Genomic DNA, 21,341 nt, shown 5'->3' with positions numbered 1-21,341 from the left:
GAAATGATTGATCTCCAACCACCACAACTATCTTCCTATGTGCTAGGTATGACTCCAGCCAGTGGAGAGTTTTCCCCGATTCCCATTGACTTCAGTTTTACTAGGGTTCCTTGTTGCCACACGCGGTCAAATGCTGCGTTGATGTCAAGGGCAGTCACTCTCACCTCATCTCAGGAATTCAGCTCTTTTGTCCATTTTTGGACCAAGGCTGCACTGAGGTCTGGAGCCGAGCGGTCCTGGCAGAACCCAAACTAGGCATCGGTGAGCAGGTTATTGGTGCGTGCCACTTCATAGCACTGTTGACCACACCTTCCATCACTTTGCTGATGATTGAGAGACTGATGAGGCAGTAATTGGCCGGATTGGATTTGTCCTGCTTTTTGTGGACAGGACATACCTGGGCAGTTTTCCATTGTCGGATAGATGCCAGTGTTGTAGCTGTACTGGAACTGCTTGGCTAGAGGCGTGGCTAGTTATGGAGCACGAGTCTTGAGCACAACAGCCGGGATGTTGTTGGGGCCCATAATCTTTGCTGTATCCAGTGCGCTCAGTCGTTTCTTGATATCACATGGAGTGAATCAAATTGGACGAAGACTGGCTTCTGTGATGGTGGGGACTTCAGGAGGAGGCAGATATGGATCATCCACTCAGCACTTTTGGCAGAAGTAACTCCTCTTTACCTATTTTTATCCTGTCGAATATTGCTACTGCCTCCTCCTTTACTGGTACATTGGCAGCATCCTGTTTTCTAGCGGAGACAAAGGCAAAGTACTCATATAGTACCTCAGCCATACCCTCTGCCTCCAGAAGATCAGTTCCTTTTTGGTACCTAATCAGCCCCACCATTCCTTTGACTACCCTTCTGTAAAGTCCTTACTCTACAGTATGAAACCACACGAGGCACCTTCCGGGGACAAGGTCACTCTGTGACCTTAACTCTTTATTCACAGGACTCCAAAGACGATAACCCTGCGTGGGACCTCCCTTTATATACCTGTGTGATCAGGTAAGGAGTGTCTCCCACAAGTTCACCCCTTGTGGTCAAGGTGTGCATCTAGGTTGAATGTATACAGTAACACAGTGGTGTTACATTGTGGTTACATATATGACATCACCTCCCCCCCACAAAGTCTTATTTGGAAACATAGGTTTAGTCTTTCAGGTGGTCTACACTCCCTTGTGGAGCGCCGCAGTTGGGGCTCTGGTTGTTGGGACACTGACGTGAGTGTCTGTCACCTGTGGTGATTCCGGCCTGTCCAGGGTGACCGCAGGGACTGTGCATTTTTCTGATTGCTCTTGTTGGTCGTTCACTGGCGGTATTGTGAGCTCCATCTCATGGTTTTCTTCGGTTTCCTCCATGTCGATGCTGAACCTTTTTTTTTTACTTGCTCCAGATGCTTACGGCATATCTGAGCATTGCTGAGTTTTACCACAATGACCCTATTCCCCTCTTTGTCAATTATAGTGCCCTCAAGCCATTTGGGCCCCATGGCGTGATTGAGGACGAATACAGGATCATTTACTTCTATACATCTCCCCCTCGCATTACGGTCATGGTACTCGTTTTGTGACTTGCGCTTGCCCTCAACTATGTCGGTCAGGACTGGGTGAATGAGGGACAACCGAGTTTTGAGTGTCCGTTTCATTAGTAGCTCTGCGGGCAGGACCCCCGTGAGTGAATGCGGTTGGGATCTATAGACCAGCAGGAGACGTGATAGGCGGCATTGTAGGGAGGGTCCTTGAATCCTGAGCACACCTTGCTTAATGATTTGGACCGCATGTTCCGCCTGGCCATTGGAGGCCGGCTTGAACGGCGCAGTCCTGACGTGGTTGATGCCATTGCCCGACAAAAACTCTTGGAATTCGTAGCTTGTGAAACATGGGCCATTATCACAAATCAGCATGTCCGGCAAGCCATGGGTCGCACGTAGGCTTTCCACGGTGGTGGATGACGTGCATGAATTTAGAATGATGCACTCGATCCATTTCGAGTACGCATTTACCACAATAAGGAATATCTTACCCATGAATGGGCCCGCGTAGTCAACCTGAATGCGTGACCATGGCCTGGTCGGCCAGGGCCACAGGCTGAGCGAGGCCTCCCTGGAGGCATTACCCAGCTGGGCACACGTCATGCACTGCGAACACAGTGTTCCAGGTCTGAATCAATTCCAGGCCACCAAACATGTGACCGGGCAATGGCTTTCATCAGCACAATGCCTGGGTGCTCGCTGTGGAGTTCCCTGATTAATGCCTCCCTGCCCTTCTGGGGCATAACTACCCGGCTGCCCCATAGTAAGCAGTCGGCTTGGATGGAGAGCTCATCCATCCGTCTGTGGAACGATCTGACCTCCTCAGGGCATGCTCCGCGTGCGGGCGCCCAATCCCCAGTCAGGACACATTTCTTAATCAGGGATAGGAGGGGATCTCTGTTTGTCCAGATTTTGATCTGGCGGGCTGTGATGGGGGAGCCTGCACTGTCAAAGGCATTGACAGCCATGACCATCTCGGCGCTTTGCTCCGCTGCCCCCTCAGTGATGGCCAGTGGAAGTCTGCTGAGCGCGTCAGCGCAATTTTCAGTGCCGGGCCGGTGCAGATGGAGTAGTCATAAGCAGCCAGCGTGAGAGCCCATCGTTGTATGCGAGCTGATGCGTTGGCATTGATAGCCTTGCTGTCTGACAACAGGGATGTTAATGGCTTGTGGTCCGTCTCTAATTCAAACTTCCTACGAAAGAGGTACTGATGCATTTTTTTTGACACCATAGACACATGCAAGCGCTTCCTTCTCGACCATCCCATATCCCCGTTCTGCTTGAGAGAGAGACCTGGAGGCATCAGCCACAGGTTGTAGTTGACCCTCAGCATTGCCCTGCTGCAACACACACCCAACCCCATAGGACGATGCATCACATGTCAGAAACAATTTTTTTTTTTTTTTTTTTTTTAACAGGGGTCGTACAGGGTCATCAACTTGTAGGTTACGCGCCCGATCAAAGGCCCGCTCCTGACAGTCCCCCCAAAACCAATCGCAACCCTTACGCAGGAGCACGTGTAGCGGCTCCAACAACGTGCTCAAGTTCGGCAGAAAGTTCCCGAAATAGTTCAACAGTCCCAGGAATGAACACAACTCCGATGTGTTGCAGGGCCTAGGTGCTCGTCGAATCGCCTCTGTTTTAGATTCGGTGGGCCGAATCCCATCTGCAGCAACCCTCCTGCCCAGAAACTCAACCTCAGGAGCTAAAAACACACATTTAGACTTCTTGAGCCACGGGCCTACCCGGTCCAGTCGGCATAGCACCTCCTCCAGGCTGTGGAGGGGTTTCTCGGTGTCTCGACCCGTGATGAGGATGTCATCCTGGAATACGATCGTTCCAGGAATGGATTTAAGCAGGCTTTCCATGTTACGTTGAAAAATCGCGGCCGCTGATCGAATGCCAAACGGGCACCTGTTATAGACAAACAGTCCCTTGTGCGTGGTGATGGTGGTCTGTAGTTTAGATTTGTTGGCCAGTTCCTGGGTCATATAGGCTGAAGTGAGGTCCAACTTGGTGAACAGCTTGACACCTGCCAGCGTGGCGAAGAGGTCCTCCGCTCTCGGGAGCAGGTATTGATCTTGTAGGGACACCCAATTGATGGTGGCCTTGTAGTCGCCACAGATCCTGACACAGCCATCCGCTTTTAGGGCGGGAATGATGGGGCTCGCCCAGTCGCTGAATTCAACAGGCGAGATGATGCCCTCTCTCAATAGCCGGTTCAATTTGCTCTCTATCTTTCCCACATCACATACGGCACCGCTCTGGCTTTGTGGTGCACTGGCCTGGCATTTGGGGTGATGTGAATCCTTACTTTAGTGCCTTTGAAAGTCCCGACGCCAGGTTGGAATAGTGAATTGAATTGTTGTAAGACTTGTGAGCACGAACTTCGCTCCACAGATGACATTGCGTGAACATCCTCCCCATTTCCAGTTCATCTCGGCTAACCAACTCCTCCCCAACAGTACAGGACCATTGCCCGGGACAATCCAGAGTGGCAGCCAATTCACTAATCCATTGTGTATGACAGAAAACATTGCACTGCCTAGCACCGGAATGATTTCTTTAGTGTAAGTCCGTAATTGTGTCTCAATACATGCTAATTTGGGCCAACTGGCTTTAAGTGGCCATAGCTTCTCAAATTGCTGAACGCCCATGAGTGAACGCCCCAGTGTCCAGCTCCATGCATACAGGGATACCGTTTAATAAAACCCTCATTATCATTGGTGGCGTTCTGGTGAATGAACTGTGAGTATGCGCCACATGAACCTCAGCATCCATCGATGCGCCCCAAAAATCATCCTGCCTCAAAGAACCCTCTTCTGGTCCATCCGCCTCATATTAGTCTGGTTGCAGACTTCCTGCACATTCGAGCTAAGTGGCCACTGAGATTGTAGTTCCTGCAGACAAACTGTTGAAATCTGCAAGGTCTAGCTGAGTGTTTTCCCCCACACCTCCAGCATGAGTTAAAGTTTCCATTGTTGGGAACAAGGGAACTATGGCCAGGCATTCCACGCTGACTGTCCCTTTGACTGCTCTTAAGTACCCTATTGGTGAGTTTCAATGGCCCCATCCCGGGCCGCATTGTCCACTGTGATGGCGAGAATGTCCGTTCAGCCTGCCATTGTCTGTGTTGAAGTCCTGCTCTGGTGTCTATTGCTTCGGACTGCCCCTGCCTGCCTGCGGGGCTCTGAGTCGCATTAATGATGTTGACTCCCTGATCCATCACCGCATTAGAGACAGAATTGCGCGCGTATATTATTTTCGTCTCTTCCTCCCCCACCATGAAAGTTTGAGCCATCAATATCGCCTCTTCCAAGGTCAAATCCTTGGTCTCAATTAATTTGCGAAAAATTCCCGCATGACCGATGCCCTCGATAAAGAAGTCCCTTAGCATCTCCCCCCTGCAGGCGTCTATGAACTTACAGAACCTGGCCAAACACCGAAGGTCTGCTACAAAGTCCGGTATGCTCTGTCCTTCATGACGTCGGTGGGTGTAGAATCTGTGTCGGGCCATGTGTATGCTACTCGCCGGTTTGAGGTGCTCCCCGATCAATTTGCTAAGTTCTTCAAAGGTTTTATCCGCCGGTTTTTCGGGTGCTACTAAATCCTTCATGAGCGCGTAAGTCTTTGGTCCGCAGCTGGTCAAAAGATGAGCCCTTCCCTTGTCAGCCGCTGCATCCCCCAGCCATTCTTTCGTAACAAAGCTTTGCTGAAGCCTCTCGACAAAATCGTCCCAGTCCTCCCCAACACAGTACCATTCCTCTGTGCTACCGATGACCATTCTCATGGGTCGTGAATTCCCGTTTTTCGTCGCCAATGTAAAGTCTTTACTCTACAGTATGAAACCACACGAGGCACATTCTGGGGACAAGGTCACTCTGTGACCTTAACTCTTTATTCACAGGACTCCAAAGACGATGACCCTGCGTGGGACCTCCCTTTTTATACCTGTGTGATCAGGTAAGGAGTGTCTCCCACAAGTTCACCCCTTGTGGTCAAGGTGTGCATCTGGGTTGAGTGTATACAGTAATACAGTGGTGTTACATTGTGATTACTTACATGACACCTTATATTATTTATAGGTTCATAAAATACTTTTGGGTTCTCTTTTATATTAGTTGCTAATCTATTCTCATGCTATCTCTTTGCCCTTTTTTAGATCTCCTCTGTACTTTCTGTATCAGGCTTAGTTTTCTACTTTATTCTGAACCTTACATTTGTCATAAGCCTCCATTGTTGGGTGCATCTCTCATCTTTAAATTCTCCCTATTTCTATTGTTTTTCATTACTTCTTTGTAGTCTTTTGCGTGTTTTCTTATGTGCTTCTATCTGTGTCGCATTTTGTTCTCTTTCCTTTTCCATTTTGCATCTATATTTTGTTACTTGGTGGTTCTGTTTCCCTCTTTTGTCAGTGGAAGGTTATGTGTGGTGGCTGAGGAAGGGATCCAGATTGGACTGGAAAGACTTTTCGGGTCATAGATGAGGATAGGGATCCGGGCAGGGCATATTGTAGTAGTGAAAGGCAACATGAAAGGGGAGGTGCTCTCACTACCTTGTCCCATGTTTGCCTTCCCTGGTTGTACAGCTCCTCTTGTACACTGCAGCTTTACTTTTTGACCCACTCACCCCTTGGTACCACATGTGCTGCTGTTTCCATTCTCTGCAGTGTGCACCGTTGTTGCCTACTGGTTCCTCACTGTATCCAGTCACTCTGTCTCACATTATCAGCTGTGCCTGTTGAGCACTTCTGCTGTTTATTTCCTGATGTGCAGCCAACCATCAATGGTCCCTCTTCTTGTCTATCTTCTGGAACCCCGCTGCCTCTTGAATCATCTTCCTCTTTCCCTGTTACTCTCCTTTTCCATTCCTGTTTCAATTTCCCATACCCACTCTCCTCCCCTTTGAATACCCTTTCCTTCTCCTCCCTATCTTTTTACCCCTTTTTTTCTCATTCCCTCTCCGCATCTCCTCCCCTACCCTTCCACATCGGCAACCCTCAACCTTCCCTGTACCCTAACAATATCTCATTGTAAATGCGGAAATATAAATTTTTAATAGAAAATGTAATTACCAGTTAAGCTCCTGTGGTGCTGCACACAATAAATCAAAAAATATGGTTACTCTCTTACTTGTTTCTGCTAACTTCATGGTGCTGTGTTTGTTCTGTCTCACTTTCTTTTCTGCTGATTTTTTTCTCCTAACTCTTTTAGCTTCTGTCTTTTTCTTCTTTCCTTTCGCGTGGGAATAATGGGCGAAATGGCAGGGAATGGAACCGCCAAGGGCACAGGCTGAATTTGTGATGGGTGTTTCAGGGAAAATGTGGCACTCAGCAGCTTCCTTCACACCTCCTCCCACAATCATTCCTGTTTCTTTCACTCCTCCATCCCATTATCCTTTCTACTACACTCCCAACACTAAAACTTCCCCTTTGAACCACCTATTCAACTGCTATATCCTCTCTTCCTCTTAGAAACATAGAAACATAGAAAATAGGTGCAGGAGTAGGCCATTCGGCCCTTCGAGCCTGCACCGCCATTCAATGAGTTCATGGCTGAACATGCAACTTCAGTACCCCATTCCTGCTTTCTCGCCATACCCCTTGATCCCCCTAGTAGTAAGGACTTCATCTAACTCCTTTTTGAATATATTTAGTGAATTGGCCTCAACAACTTTCTGTGGTAGAGAATTCCACAGGTTCACCACTCTCTGGGTGAAGAAGTTTCTCCTCATCTCAGTCCTAAATGGCTTACCCCTTATCCTTAGACTGTGACCCCTGGTTCTGGACTTCCCCAACATTGGGAACATTCTTCCTGCATCTAACCTGTCTAAACCCGTCAGAATTTTAAACGTTTCTATGAGATCCCCTCTCATTCTTCTGAACACCAGTGAATACAAGCCCAGTTGATCCAGTCTTTCTTGATATGTCAGTCCCGCCATCCCGGGAATCAGTCTGGTGAACCTTCGCTGCACTCCCTCAATAGCAAGAATGTCCTTCCTCAAGTTAGGACATTCTTGCTGTCAATGCCTAATGTGAATTGCAAGAAGCTAAGAGGCTCCCTCTGCTTCAACCAGTTTTCCTCCTTCTTTCATCCTACTTTCCTATCCATTTCATGACAATTAGATACATTGCACGCGTTCAGACTGCATAATCCAAAATCAATTCAAAAATGTAAATATATCAACTCAACATGGCTGAATCCTTCAAGTAAAAACTTTAATGAGGGCATTAAAAGACATAAAAGTATTCAATGAATAAATGTAATCATGTTTATGCTAAATATGTAATTTTAAGAATTTAGCATAACCCTTATTTTGGACATAGAAATGAAAGTCACCATGAAAAAAAATGGTAGTAGAAAAACAGCATTTTAAGAGAATTGTGGCAGAATGTGCAGGATAATGAGTTCACATAAGCGGTTATAATTACAGCTATGGACAGAAATTTATAATGGAAAATAATTTTTTTTTAAAAAGGACAGAAATTAGGAACTTAGTAGATTTAACATATTAAAAACAATGGTAATGGGGAAAATAATGGGACTTAATGGCTTCCACCCCAGTATATTAAAATAAATAGGTGAGGATATTGCAGATGCATTAGTCATACATTTTCAACAGTCTCTAGATTCAAGAATTGTACCCTTAGATTAGAAAATTGAAAATGTTACTCGCTTTATTTAAGGAGGAAGGGAGAGACAAACCAGATAACTATACACCGGCCAATTTAACATAAATTGTGGGGAAGTTACAGGAATCCATCATTAGAAATAATGAGAGTAACAAAGCACCTGGAAAGGTATGAGCTGATCAAAAAGAGTAAGCATGAATTTGTGAAGGGTAGGTCATATCTGACTAAACTAGTTGAATTTTTTTGAAGCGTTCACTAGCATGGTGGATAAGAAACAGTCTATGAATGTTGTCTATATGGACTTCCAGAAGGTATTTGCTAAGGTTCCGGACAAGAGATTATAGCAAAAATGAAAGCGCATGGAATTGGAAGTAACAATTACATAGACCAGTAATGGGTTGACAGGTAGGAGACAGGGACCGAAATTCATTGGTGAATTACTGCCCGAATCGATAGGGTGGGGAATAGAGGGAAACTGCCCTCTTTTCTTTTGAAAAATCATTGGGACGGTGTTTGGGGCAGCAGAGAGGTGTAAGCGGGGTGAAAGGCGGGTGGTGTCATCAGCATCTCGTTGAGCACATCCCTCCCCTTCACTTAAAAAGGAGAGACGCTGGAAGGCCTACTTGGAGTCCACTGGGCCACCAGGGAGGGCTTCCCAAGAGGTGGTGCCAGCCTGCCTGTTGGTGGCCCGGCCGAACCCGTGACCACCATTGTCATTTGATAGGGTAGATATAGAGTAATCTTAAAATTAGATTTCGGTCATTTAGGAGTGAAATCAGGAAGCGCTTTGTTTTCCCCCCCACAAAGAGTAGTGGAAATCTAGAACACGCTTCCCCAAAATGTTGTGGATGCTGAATCAATTGAAATTTGAGATAGATTTTTGTTGGGTATGATTATCAAGGGTTATCGAACAAAGATGGGAGTTGAGGTACAGATCAGCCCTGATGTAATTTAATGGTGGAACAGAATCGACGGGGTGAATTGCATACTCCTAGTTCTATGTAGACAGATAGATATAGATTTGAATATAACGGGGCCGAATTTGCCCCACGCTGGGTTTACATTAGTTTATTTTTTTCCGCCGGCGCAGATTTGAGCGCTTGGAGTTTAAAAACTTGCTGCTTTGGTAACGGAGCGTTCTCGTGGCACAGCGCTGATGACGTCAGCATGACGTGAACGTGCCACGTCACGTTGCTGCCTCACAATGTCCCTCCTCTATTTTTAAAAGAGAGGCCCACTGCGAACTCTGCAGCCTCTTTAGTGGCGCCCACTGGGCCACCAGGGCGGGTAGCGGCCAGGCCAGCAGCCTACCGGGCTGCATGTTGGCAGCGGCCGCCATTGTCCGGCCGACGGAAAAAAGATGGCGGCCGCCACGCTACCGCCTCCCTTTTTAAGAGCGGCCGGGGCGCCACAGCCAAGAAGCTGTCAGTGGCATTGCCCCACGCCGACCTCGCATCCCATGAGGAAATTTCCCCAGAAATGCGCAAAGGGATCGGCGCGGGGCGATAAGGGGTCGGTGCACACAGCTGCTAACTCATTAGCGCACCATTAACGTTGGCCGGCGCGCTAACTGGCGCTGCGCAAAGGGGAAATTTGAGCCCCAACATGTTTAAATAGACAATAATAGAAGGTTTGGAAATCCCAAAGTATTCTTCTTTCTATTCCTGCTTAAGTACATTATGACTCAAATTGCTGTAGACTACTATATACCCTGTGAATAACTGCTGTTAGTAACCAGACTGATGTTAACTGTGTCTCACTGGTGGAAGAGTAGCTAACTGACCTTCAGATGACTGAGAGAGGTCTATCTCAGGTTCAACAGGATCCTGTTTCTGGAAACTTTCATTCTTTTCATAACTGATCCTTATCACAGCAGAGATATCAATTCCAAGTTCTCCCAACATGAGTAGAAACTGAAGATTTTGGAAACCTTGGATTATGATGTAGTGTTGAGGACCATCATCAGGTTCATCGTCTGTTGTTAAACAAAGAAAATGTTAATGTCACAGTATCCCTTACTCTCCGAAGATCTATTGTTCTTTCCGCCATGTATCTTTTCCCAGCTGAAAAAGCAAACTCTTTTATGACCACCATCGATGCTGGTCGATGATCAGCCAGCACAAGGTGTGATTCAACTGGATATTTTGGGGCTGATTTTATGGAGTGCTGAGAACCTGTCCCATGTCATTCATGTGATCCGGGCCCATGGCTGGCCGTTGCACCTATAAAACAGGTAAAAATTTGAGCTCAGCTACAGGCCTCTCAGGTGTGTACTGGGTTTTTAAGATCAGGGTTTTCTGGCTGTTGAAAGCTTCAATTGTCTCAATAGCATACAAAAGAAAACCTACCTGGCTACCTCTGCAGTTCCTTGGATTGAAGGTCAGGGGCAGGTGAAAGTTTCTGGTTCCGTTGGGTCTCCCAGAGAGTATAGCTAAAGGAAAACGAGGTGGAAGGCTATCAATGCCCCCTCCCACTTCATCTATAGGCCTACAATGGGTCTGTGTCAACTGCAGATGCAGGCAAAGCACCACCCCCTGCAAATTGCAGAAATCCTAGAGCAATGTAAAGGGAGTGGAGATGTGACAAATGATCTCCAGGACTATACCTCACCCATGTAGCTGGACAAATGGACATTTCCTAGTGGCAAAGGTTAGGAAACTTGACCCTTTTCAGATTTTCACAACTCCAACTCCTGAAGCATCACAAAAATTGAAGCAGATTACTGCTATGTGATGTTCCATTCAGCAGTCTGTTTATTATATAACCAAGGCAAATTACACCAAGATTGAGTAACGAACAACAGTTATATCCATTCCAAATGACAATGACTTATCCTGTACCTCAGAACAGGCTACAGGATTACATTTAGCAAAGTGTGAGGTAGTTCATTTTGGTAAGAGGAATAAGGGGGACAGTTATTCCTTCGAAGGCAAGAAACTAAATGGGATAGAGAAGCAAAGAGATCTGGGAATACAGATACACAAGTTATAACAAGTAGCAACACAAGTTTATGAGGCCATATAGAGTGCAAACAAAGTACAGGGGTTAATTTCTAGAGGAACAGAATACACAAGCAGGGAGGGAATTTGAATTTATATAGGACATTGGATAGACCACACTTGGAGTGCCATGTGCATTTCTGGGTCCTAAATTGCCCCTTCAGCGAAAACAGTAGTTTTACGCCAAAATTACCATTTTCGCTTTGTTCCCGTTTTTAGGCCTTTAAGTTGTGCATTGGTAAAAATCGACTTTGCACATGGAGTCGCAGCGCAACCCACGAACTTCGGCAACTTTAGTCCGGCGCCGATAGTGCTGCAAGAGAGGCCTTGGGAGGGGGGAAAAAACTAACAAAAAAATTGCAAAAAACATTCACAAAACCCTTACCTACTAAATTGCTGAAAAACAATTAAAAAATAAAATCTTTAACTTACCTTTTTTGCAGGTCTTCATATTTACTGCTGCTGGCAGGGCTGCACCACAGCTTTTACCTTGTCAGTATTCTGGGCGCAGAATACGGGTCCCGAGAGAGCCATAAAACGATCACAAATGCTATTTCCGGTGTTGCACATTGGCACTCCTCTCCCCAGCGGTACGTGGAAGTGCCACTGCAAAAAGGTACCCCGAAGATCCCGCCGATCGGGTTTTCGCTGCGGAGGGTCAAATATTGGCGAAAACCCGGTCGCAAAGTCATCAAAATTCTAGCTCTCATTATCTTAAATGATAAACTGTCACCTTTCTTTATCTGTTACCTTGTATTTTTCTGTTATCTTGTATTTTAGGCATAGTTATGTTTATACAGGTTGAACCTCCCTTATCCAGAACCCTCAGGACCTGGCCTGTTTCGAATGAGGGATATTTCTGAATAATGGGAGGTCATGTGTAATTTCCCCTTATCTGGAAATATACCTAATTCAGAACAGGCCAGGTCCCATGGGTTCTGAATAAGGGGACGTCACGTGTTTTCAAAGGTTTACACTCCCAGTGGGGGTGGGGGTCGGTGAGGGAGGGAAGCCGGCACTGATTCGACGCTGCAGCAGTCGGCGGTGGGCAGGGGGGTGGGGATGAGGAGGTCGGAGGACCATTGGGCCTTAAGGTGTTGGCGGACCACTAAGGTGTCAGCGGACTGTTGGGTCCCCAAGGTGTCGGCTCTGAAGTTGGGTAAATTTATTTTTCATTAGTATGGAATTTTATTTTTCATATATATGTAAATTTTTCACCGACCGCGTTGTGCACATGCGCCACCTGGCAGCCGGGAATGGTTTCGAACGAGGGGTGATTCTGAACGAGGGACTTACGGATAAGGGAGGTTCAACCTGGTAATTTAAAATATCAACTGCAAATCCTGTATACTTTCATTAGTCTATGTTCCTGCATCAGGCATGTCACTCACCGGGAAAATTTTAAAAAGTGTTACTTTTTTCCAATGCCTTCCAAATAATTACAGGTACAACGTTCGAAATCTGGAATCCTCGGGACCGAATCCATTCCGTTTTTTGGGTTTTTCCAGATTTCAGACAAGAAAATCAATAGTCTGAAATCCGGAATTCTTGACGGAATCTGTGCCGGGTTTTGAGCAGCGAGGGCCGAAATCCATCAAAACCCGAAATCCGGCACAGATTAGGTCGAGAATTCTGAATTTCAGACAAGAAAATCAAGTCTGAAATCCAGAATCCTTGACCAAATCCGTGCCGGATTTTGGTTTTGCCTCAAAAATATCCGTTTTTTGGACAATAATTCCGGATTCCGGACGACTCCATCAGTTAGGCGCAAAATGTCCGGTTTTTGGACAATTCCGGTTTTTGAAATTCCAGATTCGGGACGTTGCACTTGTATATTTTTATATGCGGAAAAACAGAAATAGTTTTTTGGTGCACTGAGTACTATACATGATGGATTAAGTTTCTAACTTCATCCATCACACAGTATTACTAATGCAACGTGTCAGGTTAAGTAGATAGCCTTGCTGAATGAAACACAAGGATCAGAGTGAGTGGAGACAAAAACAGAAACCCATGCTCTGATCTTGAAGAATGCTGTACTTCATAAATGTTCTTATTTTCTGTCTATGATGGGTCTCCCCTGTCCAGAATGCATACAATTATGAAAGGAGACTTACTTATGCACCTGTCTACAAACTCCTCTTCACCTCGCTTTAATAGCTTGGTACTCCTTCTAACAACTGGTGGTTCTGGAGATTTATTTTCTGTTTTGCCTTTCCCTTTGCCTGCAGATTTTTTGTCTGTTTTTTTCTTGCTGGCACTTGTTGGTATTGATGCCTCTTCTTCCATTGTGGCCTACAGAAAGTAGCACAAATAAGATATGAACTGGGTTAAAATGACGAACTAAATATTTTCGGCAGCACTTTATTATGAAGCTCTGAAATCTACATGGATCACATGATGCTTCTGTTGAAATTATATATTGTTTCTAAATTTGGTAAATACAAGATACAAACTTATAACTAAGACTATTTTACATTAAATTAGGAAGAGTATATGGCCTACAAATTCTCACTCGATCTGAGCTTTGCAAGCACCAGCTCAGAAACGAGCACCATTTGTACATAAGAGGCTAGGCCAGAGGACGGGTCTCCATATGTTGAATCACCGGGCATAATTGTGCAGAAGCAAGGGCATCTCGGCCTTTTGGCTAAGATCATGCGTAACTGACCTGACAGGGGAGTAACCACCATAACCCCAAGGTGGTTCTCCCTGGATCAGGAAGGTATATGCTTGCTTTTTTGGAAATAGGAGGTGGGTGGGGTGGCTTGACCCATCCACCTCCACGGAGGTGTGTGGGGGACCTGACCCATCCACCTCCATGGCACGAACCTGGTATTGCAGTACTTCCAGGAACGGTGCAGTGGCTCTAGGCCTTTTGGCTAAGAGCATTGGCGCAGAGTGATCCTTGAATGGGCCCAAGGTGACCTCTGGCGTTTGTGATTTGACAAAGAATTGGAACGATTGGCTACGAATTAAAAAAAAAAGGCATGGGACTAGGACGCCACATGCGTCAGCTCACCAGAAGGTGCGATCGCGTACTATATTTGCTGCAGAGGGCTCAGATGCTGACTTCGAGTGCCCGAGCTACCAAAGAAGGCTGATGAGCATTCCCCAGGTAATGTTTGCTGCACTGCCAGTGAGCTTCCACACAATATGGGAGAAATTTGCCTCCTTTGTGCCTCCTGTTAGCATCTCCAGCAGGGGTGGGGGGGAGATAACTGGACCCTAACAGCTGTCCGACCGGGCGTGGCGAAAGTACCGATCCCCGCGAACTTCCCTTGCAGGTTAGCGCTGGCAGTAAACCATCACGCCACGATCTTCTGCACTCTGGAGATCGTGACATCATCCGATGCGCAGCACCCCGTTATCACCCCGGATCCTAAATTTGCTTCCGCCTCCTGCAGCATCGGCAGGTGTCAACAACGGCAGCTGCAGGAGGCGTTGTGAGCTCGGCCGGCCGCTTAGGGAGCGGTAATTAAAGGGATTGTTGGTCAGGTAGGCCAAAGAAAAATTTTCACCCCTCTCTGCTCATTTTTTGAATTTTTCTACTGCCTCAATTGATCAGCCCTGCACTTTTTTTTTTAAAGAGTGGTAGGCGCTGATCATTGTGGATCACAGGTGCCTTCGCCGATTAGTCGATTCATTACCTTACAGCGCTCTCGGCAATGGCCCTTCTCTTTAAGGAAAGGAGGGAGCCTGTGATTCCAGCAGCGCTGCATTGAACATTATGCAGCGCTTGCCACTACTGCCCCTCTTGCCTTGTTCAGCGCTCCAAGGGATGTGCTGATTCATAATTATTTCTCTTAACTGTTAGATACAGATGGAACGGTGGTATAATATGTATTTGTGTTTTGTTCTGGATTTGCTGTTGATGTTGATATTTGTAGTGAAGTGAGGACAAGACCCATAAGACTGGACTAAGGAAGGCAACTGGATGGTGGTAGTAAGGACAGAGGTGATAATTATTGCACAACTGTTTGTGTATTGAGGATGGTGCAGGTGAGATATCTTCGATGAACTGTTCTCAGAGCTTTGGCAGCTGGGGCACTGGTGATCAATACAGCTCCTGCTATTTCTCTTCTTCAAGCTGCTCCTCCTCCTGCTGCACTTCTTGCTGCCCAGGTGATGGTAAGGGCTGGTCCCTCATAATGGCAAAGTAATGGAGCATGCAGCAGACGATCACAAATCTGGATACCTGCTAAGGGCTATACTGTAAAGAGTACAGTCTATGCCACCTTGAATCCTGTGGAAGCCTGCAATGCAGGTGAAACCTAGTGCTCTCTCATCCTGTTTCGATCTGTCCCTGGGAAAAGATATGTAGCTATTGGTATAGAGAGCCTCGGTTACTTCCCTGATACAACGGTGGACTGTAGAGTGTGAAATGTTGCTGATATCATCTGCTGCAGCTGGTTAAGGCAGCAAGTAGTTCAGCTATACTGACTATGAAAATCCTTGGTTTGATCCCCACTCAGCGCTGAACTATCATATCTCAGCCTGGGTAGTAATGGGAGAGTGCAGTTTGCCTCAGTGCCCCTGGCAAGATAAATTCTTGCTAGTAGTTACTATCTAGGAACCCCTAGAAATGTGCACGTCTGGTGCAAGTGAGGAAAGAGCAGTGTGATATCACCCACAGTAGAATAGCCAAATAATAATCACTATGTAGGTTCACATATGAAGAATGCCCATTTTAGCAAGGCATCATCTGGTGTCAGGTGTCTATGAAGCTGTACCACACAGCAAGGAGACAATGCCTTCAATAAAGGGAGAAAAAAGGGGAAAAAAGCAGAAAAAAGGAAGATACTTCTTTTTGTAAGCAAGGTTCTTAATTAAAAAAGTATAGAATTCTGCAGCACAGCAAGAGACCATCTGTAATGTCTGTAGCTCCACACTGTGGACGCCTGGGTTACTGCAGCTAGTGCTGTTTAAGAAAGAGCGGGTCACCTGACCAGGTCAGAAGATTCCAGACCGGCAGCCATCTTACAGGTTGTGTGTTGTGTGCTTCCCTGAAGATATCACATTTGGCGATGGGAATGGGATGTAATCGGATAATACAAAGCTGAAATTTTTGTTGCTGAAGGATTCAGCCAGCCGACAAAGAGACTTTGAGAGCTTCTCTGTTTTTGGAAACAGCTACAAATCCGAGGTAAATTACGAGCACACTTGGTTAAACTGCCAGAGTCAAAATGGCTGCCCCTATGGGAGTTATAGGGCATCTGGGGGCATTTCAACGCGACCGTGAAAGTTTCAGAGCGTATGTGGATTGGCTAGAAATGTTTTTCACTGCAAATAATATAATCGAAATTCCCGGTAATTAAGTCAATAACTGGGCAGTGTTGGAACAAAAAAGAGCTATATTCATAACTGAGGCCGGGCCCGAGTTGTATGAAACACTTGATAAATTTGCTTGTGCCTGACAACCCATGGATACAACACTGAAACAGATTCTAACTAAGCTAGAACAACATTACAGCCCCATTCTGTTAGAAATTGCTGAAAGTTATCGTTTCGGAATAAGAAATCAGAAGGCCGACGAAAATATCAGTGTACATTATAGCATTAAAAAAGCTTTCTATTCACTGTAATTTCGGAGACTTTCAGAACCAAGCATTACGAGACTGCTTTGTTTATGGGATGAAAAATGATGCGATCAGAAGAAAGTTATTGTCGACACCTAACTTGACTTTTGATTCAGCTTGCCAGACAGCTAGGTCGATGAGCATGGCCGACCAATATTCCCAAGAATTTCATACTAATTTCAGTCATCAGACAACCGAGGTGAATCACCTGCAGGTTCAAAGTAAAAGGCGGTGGGGCCCCAAAGTCTCAAAAACTGGAAATGGGAACAGAGCATTGACGTCTTGCTATCAGTGCCTGGGACAACACATTGCTCAAAGTTGTCCATATTGAAGGCAGAGTGTTTCTTCTGCAGGAAAACTGAGCATCTTGTGAAGGCATGCCGACTGAAGGGTAAACCAGTTTTCAAAGCTATTAGTAGAAATCCCCAGAGACTACATAGCATGGAAGAACAACAACAGGACGAGACGATGTTAGAATTAAACTTATCAGGATGCGAGGTTAACGGATGGCGATTCGAAAAGTATCATAATCCACATAGATATTGCAGGATTCAAGATACCCATGGAAATCAACACTGGTGCAGCCGTGAGTGTAGTACCAGAGTTGCTATATCTCGACAAATTGCAGGATTTCCCATTGGAAAAAGCCAAGATAGAGCTGCGTGGCTACTCGGGAGAGAACATTACAGTGGTAGGTCGTATCACCGTACTGGTGAAATCCAAGGATCAAGTTCAGAGCTTGCCTCTAATAGTAGTGGCAGGAGACAAGCCTGACTTACGAGGAAGAAATTGTTTGTGATCAATGAAGCTGGATTGGAGTGAGATTTTTTGTGTTGAAATAAGATTTGCGTCAAAGGATGATGTCATCAAGAATTATCCAAAGGTGTTCTGCGAAACGGGCAGTCCGATCCAAGGCTTCAAGGTGAGTGTCAGGGTACAGAAGGACGCTAGATCAGTTTACTGCAAGCCATGTTCCGTACCATATGCACTCGAGAAAGTTGAGCAAGAACTCAAAAGATTAGAGACTGAGAACATTATTTCTAAGATAGATCGATGTAATTGGGCTACACCCATTGGTGTTGTACCTAAGTCCGAGGGTAAGGTAAGATTGTGTGGTGTATAAAGTAACCGTAAACCAAGTTCTAGAGGATAATGTCCCCAATACATTGCCAAATATAGAAGATTTGTTCACAACATTGACAGGTGGTCAAATCTTCTCAAAACTGGATCTTACGAATGCCTACTTACAGCTTGAACTAGATGAGGAGTCCAAGTCATGCTTGACTATAAATATTCATCTAGGCCTATATCAATTTAATAGGCTACCGTTTGGAGTGTCTTCCGCCTCTGCCATATTCCAAGTGGCGATGAACCAGATTTTGCAAGGTATTCAAGGGATAATATGTTATTTGGATGACATACTAATTTCAGCACCAAATAGGCAAATTCATAATAACATATTGAATGAAGTCCTCAACCTGCTAGAGAAGCACAGAGTACGAGTGTCTGCTCGCAAGTGTGAGTTATTTCAAAATTCAGTGGAGTACTTAGGGTAGAGTAGACAAAGATGGTTTACATCCAACCAAGGAAAAACTGGATGCAATCAGAAATGCACCCATTACCAAATTTGGCTACAGTATTACATCTACTGAATGACCTATTGAAAAAACACGTCCATTGGAAGTGGTCAAAAGAATGCGATACAGCATTCAAGGAGTATAAAAGCAACTTGGTAGAGAGCACCATGTTAGTTCACTATGACGTATCTCAGGAGATCAAGCTAGCATGTGTTGCCTCTCCGTCTGGAGTTGGGGCAGTAATCTCTCATTTATTATGTAGTGGGGAGGAGAGACCAATTGCTTTTGCTTCACGCACTCTCAGTGCCAGTGAGTGTAGTTATGCACAAATCGAAAGGGAAGTTTTGGCATTAAATTTTGGGGTCAAGAAGTTCCACAAATACTTGTATGGTCGTAAGTTTACTTTCGTTGTGGACCATAAACCCTTGACAGCAATCCTCCATCCAAAGTCTCCAGTTCTAACATTAGCTGCAACCCGAATGCAGAGATGGGCTTTGATTTTGGCAGCATATACATATGATATTGAATACAGACGATCAGCTGATCACAGTAATGCTGATGCTATGTCCAGATTGCCTTCTCCATCACAAGTTACACTTGATAGGGAAGCGGTGTTCTATTTTTCATACATTGATGAACTGCCAGTCACAGCTGAAGAGATTGGTAGAGCAACCAAACATGACCCAGTTATGTCAAAGGTGCATGATTATATTGCAAATGGATGGCCAAACCAGGTAACAGACAAAGATATTCATCCATTCTTCGTTCGTAGGAATGAATTATCAGTCGATAAAGATTGTATCATGTGTGGTGCAAGAGTGGTTATACCAAATAAATTCAGGTCCAAATTATTAGGAAACCTCCATGACCAGCACCTGGGAATGTGCTTGACCAAGAGTTTTGCACGCAGTTACTTATGGTGGCCAGGTCTCGATAAAGATATAGAATACATCGTAAGTCAGTGTACGACATGTCAATTGGTAAGTAAGCAACCACCATCAGTACCATTACAGCCATGGAAATGGCCTCCCAGGGTGTGGCAAAGGCTACATATTGATTTTGCTAAGCTAGAAGGACAACAATTGTTCATTGTGATTGATAGCCATTCGAAGTGGGTCAAGGTGTTTCCAATGTGGAAAATAACAAGTAAAACATTAGACATTTTGCGAAGATTATTTTCTTCATTTGGCCTCCCTGAAGAAATTGTTTCGGATAATGGACCACAATTTCATTCAGAAGAATTTGCACAGTTCACGAGCAAAAATGATGTGAAACATACCAAGGTTCCGCCGTACCACCCTGCTTCAAATGGTGCAGCAGAGCGCACTGTACAAATTGTAAAACGTGCCCTCATCATACAAATGTTGGATCCAAATCCAAAGAAACAACAGTTGTCATTGGACCCCAAATTGGCTAATTTTCTAATAACGTATCGTCATACTCCTCACAACTACTGGTAGAACATCAGCAGAGTTGTTTCTCAAACGACAGCCATGAACCAGATTCTCTTTGTTAAAACCAAATTGGGCACAGTCCGTAGAAGAGACACAATTAAGACAGAAAGAGAATCATGATAGAGGTAGAGTAAAAGAGAGAAGTGTGAAATTAAATCAGAAGGTGAGAGTGAAGAACCATCACCATAAATGGGTAAAGTGGTTACTAGGAAGAGTGATGAAGACATGTGGTCCTCGCACATATTTGGTCAAGATGTTTGATAATGGACAGGTTAGGTTTGTTCACATTGATCATATTTTACCCACAGACATGGAAGTGGTTAAGAGTGGGAGTGATTCAATTATTTCTGACTCAACAGATAGTTTTGATACACCCGTAGCATATCCTACATCCAACGTACTGGAAATAAATCCAAGAGAAAGTCAGAATTTAAGTCTGAATCCGAGTCAGAAAACAAACAGTCTGAAGTTAGAGAGAGTTCAAATGGAAATCATGGGCATCCCTTGGAAGAAAACTTCCCTCAGGATCAGCCTCGAATGAGTTTAAATTCGACACCATGTTTGGAAGGTTCTGTTCGAGAGCAAAGGTATCCTCTTCGAAACAGAAAACAAGTGATTAAGCTTGATTTGTAAATATGGCAAAATAAGTCCATATCCTTTGTTATGTATAACCATGCAAAAGTTATGTATGATGATTGTTTGTTATAATAACTTCTTCATCAAGGAGGGAGAAGTATAATGTCTGTAGTTCCATACTTTGGACGCCTGGGTTACTGCAGCTAGTGCTGTTTAATAAAGAGCAGGTCACCTGACCAGCTGGGCAGAAAATTCCGGACCGGCAGCCATCTCACAGGTTGTGTATTGTTTGCTTCCCTGAAGATATCACACCATCCATCTCTTTATGTTTGTTCTGGTGCTTTGCTAGAGCTATCCCACTACACCACTCTCCCCATAGTCCTGTATCTTCACCTGCTTCAAATATTTATCCAATTTTCTCTTAAAAGATTAAATTGTCTCCATCTCCACAAATGCAATAACCCACTGCATAAAAAACAAAAAAATCCTAACCTTCTCCTCATTCTCTTACTGATGATTTTAAATTGATGACCCCTTATCACTAACTTCCCAACTAGAGGAAATGGTCTTTCCCTGTTTTCTATTAAAATCTTTCATAATTAAAATAATCTCTATTAAATCTGCTCAGACTTAAGACTTTTAAGCCAGAAGAAAATCATACCAGACACTTAACTAAACTTACTTTGTTTTGATTTTCTTTTCTTTGAAGGTCTTTCTGTTTGATGCACAGGATCTGGAACTTGACTAATTTGCTGAGTAGTGGCAATGAAAGCTGTTCCCCTTTAGCCAGCATTGCCCATGCTACTTCTGTGATCTGGAATATCCAAAAATACAGACAGCTGGGATTGTAGTGCACAAAAACTATAACTTACAACAGTTACAGCTCCTTTACAGTTTAGAAATAAACAGTGAAGAGTAAGCATTCATCTTCAGAGAAGTTAGAAAAGCTGTTGGAGTGTGCCATGCAACCGAAATAAACCAATTTGTTAGGAG

At 44.9% G+C, this 21,341-nt stretch overlaps 1 protein-coding gene and 1 pseudogene across 6 annotated transcripts in view; one reads left to right on the top strand and one right to left on the bottom strand.

Moving 5' to 3' along the window:
• The window catches only part of spag17 (sperm associated antigen 17), a 564,758-nt gene that overhangs the window by 498,458 nt on the left and 44,959 nt on the right, over positions 1–21,341 (bottom strand). For all 6 annotated transcript variants that reach the window (XM_070893521.1, XM_070893526.1, XM_070893524.1 and 3 more), the window contains 3 exons: positions 21,031–21,162; positions 13,280–13,457; positions 9,947–10,138 (listed from right to left, as the gene is read on the bottom strand). In XM_070893521.1, the coding sequence (XP_070749622.1) occupies positions 9,947–10,138; positions 13,280–13,457; positions 21,031–21,162 (502 nt within the window). The remainder of the gene's footprint in view (positions 1–9,946; positions 10,139–13,279; positions 13,458–21,030; positions 21,163–21,341) is intronic.
• Positions 13,793–14,031, top strand: LOC139276583 (U2 spliceosomal RNA; annotated as a pseudogene).

The sequence above is a fragment of the Pristiophorus japonicus genome, chromosome 11 (assembly GCF_044704955.1).
Source record: "Pristiophorus japonicus isolate sPriJap1 chromosome 11, sPriJap1.hap1, whole genome shotgun sequence".
Taxonomy (NCBI): domain Eukaryota; kingdom Metazoa; phylum Chordata; class Chondrichthyes; family Pristiophoridae; genus Pristiophorus; species Pristiophorus japonicus.
This window is presented reverse-complemented; position numbering and strand designations above follow the sequence as displayed.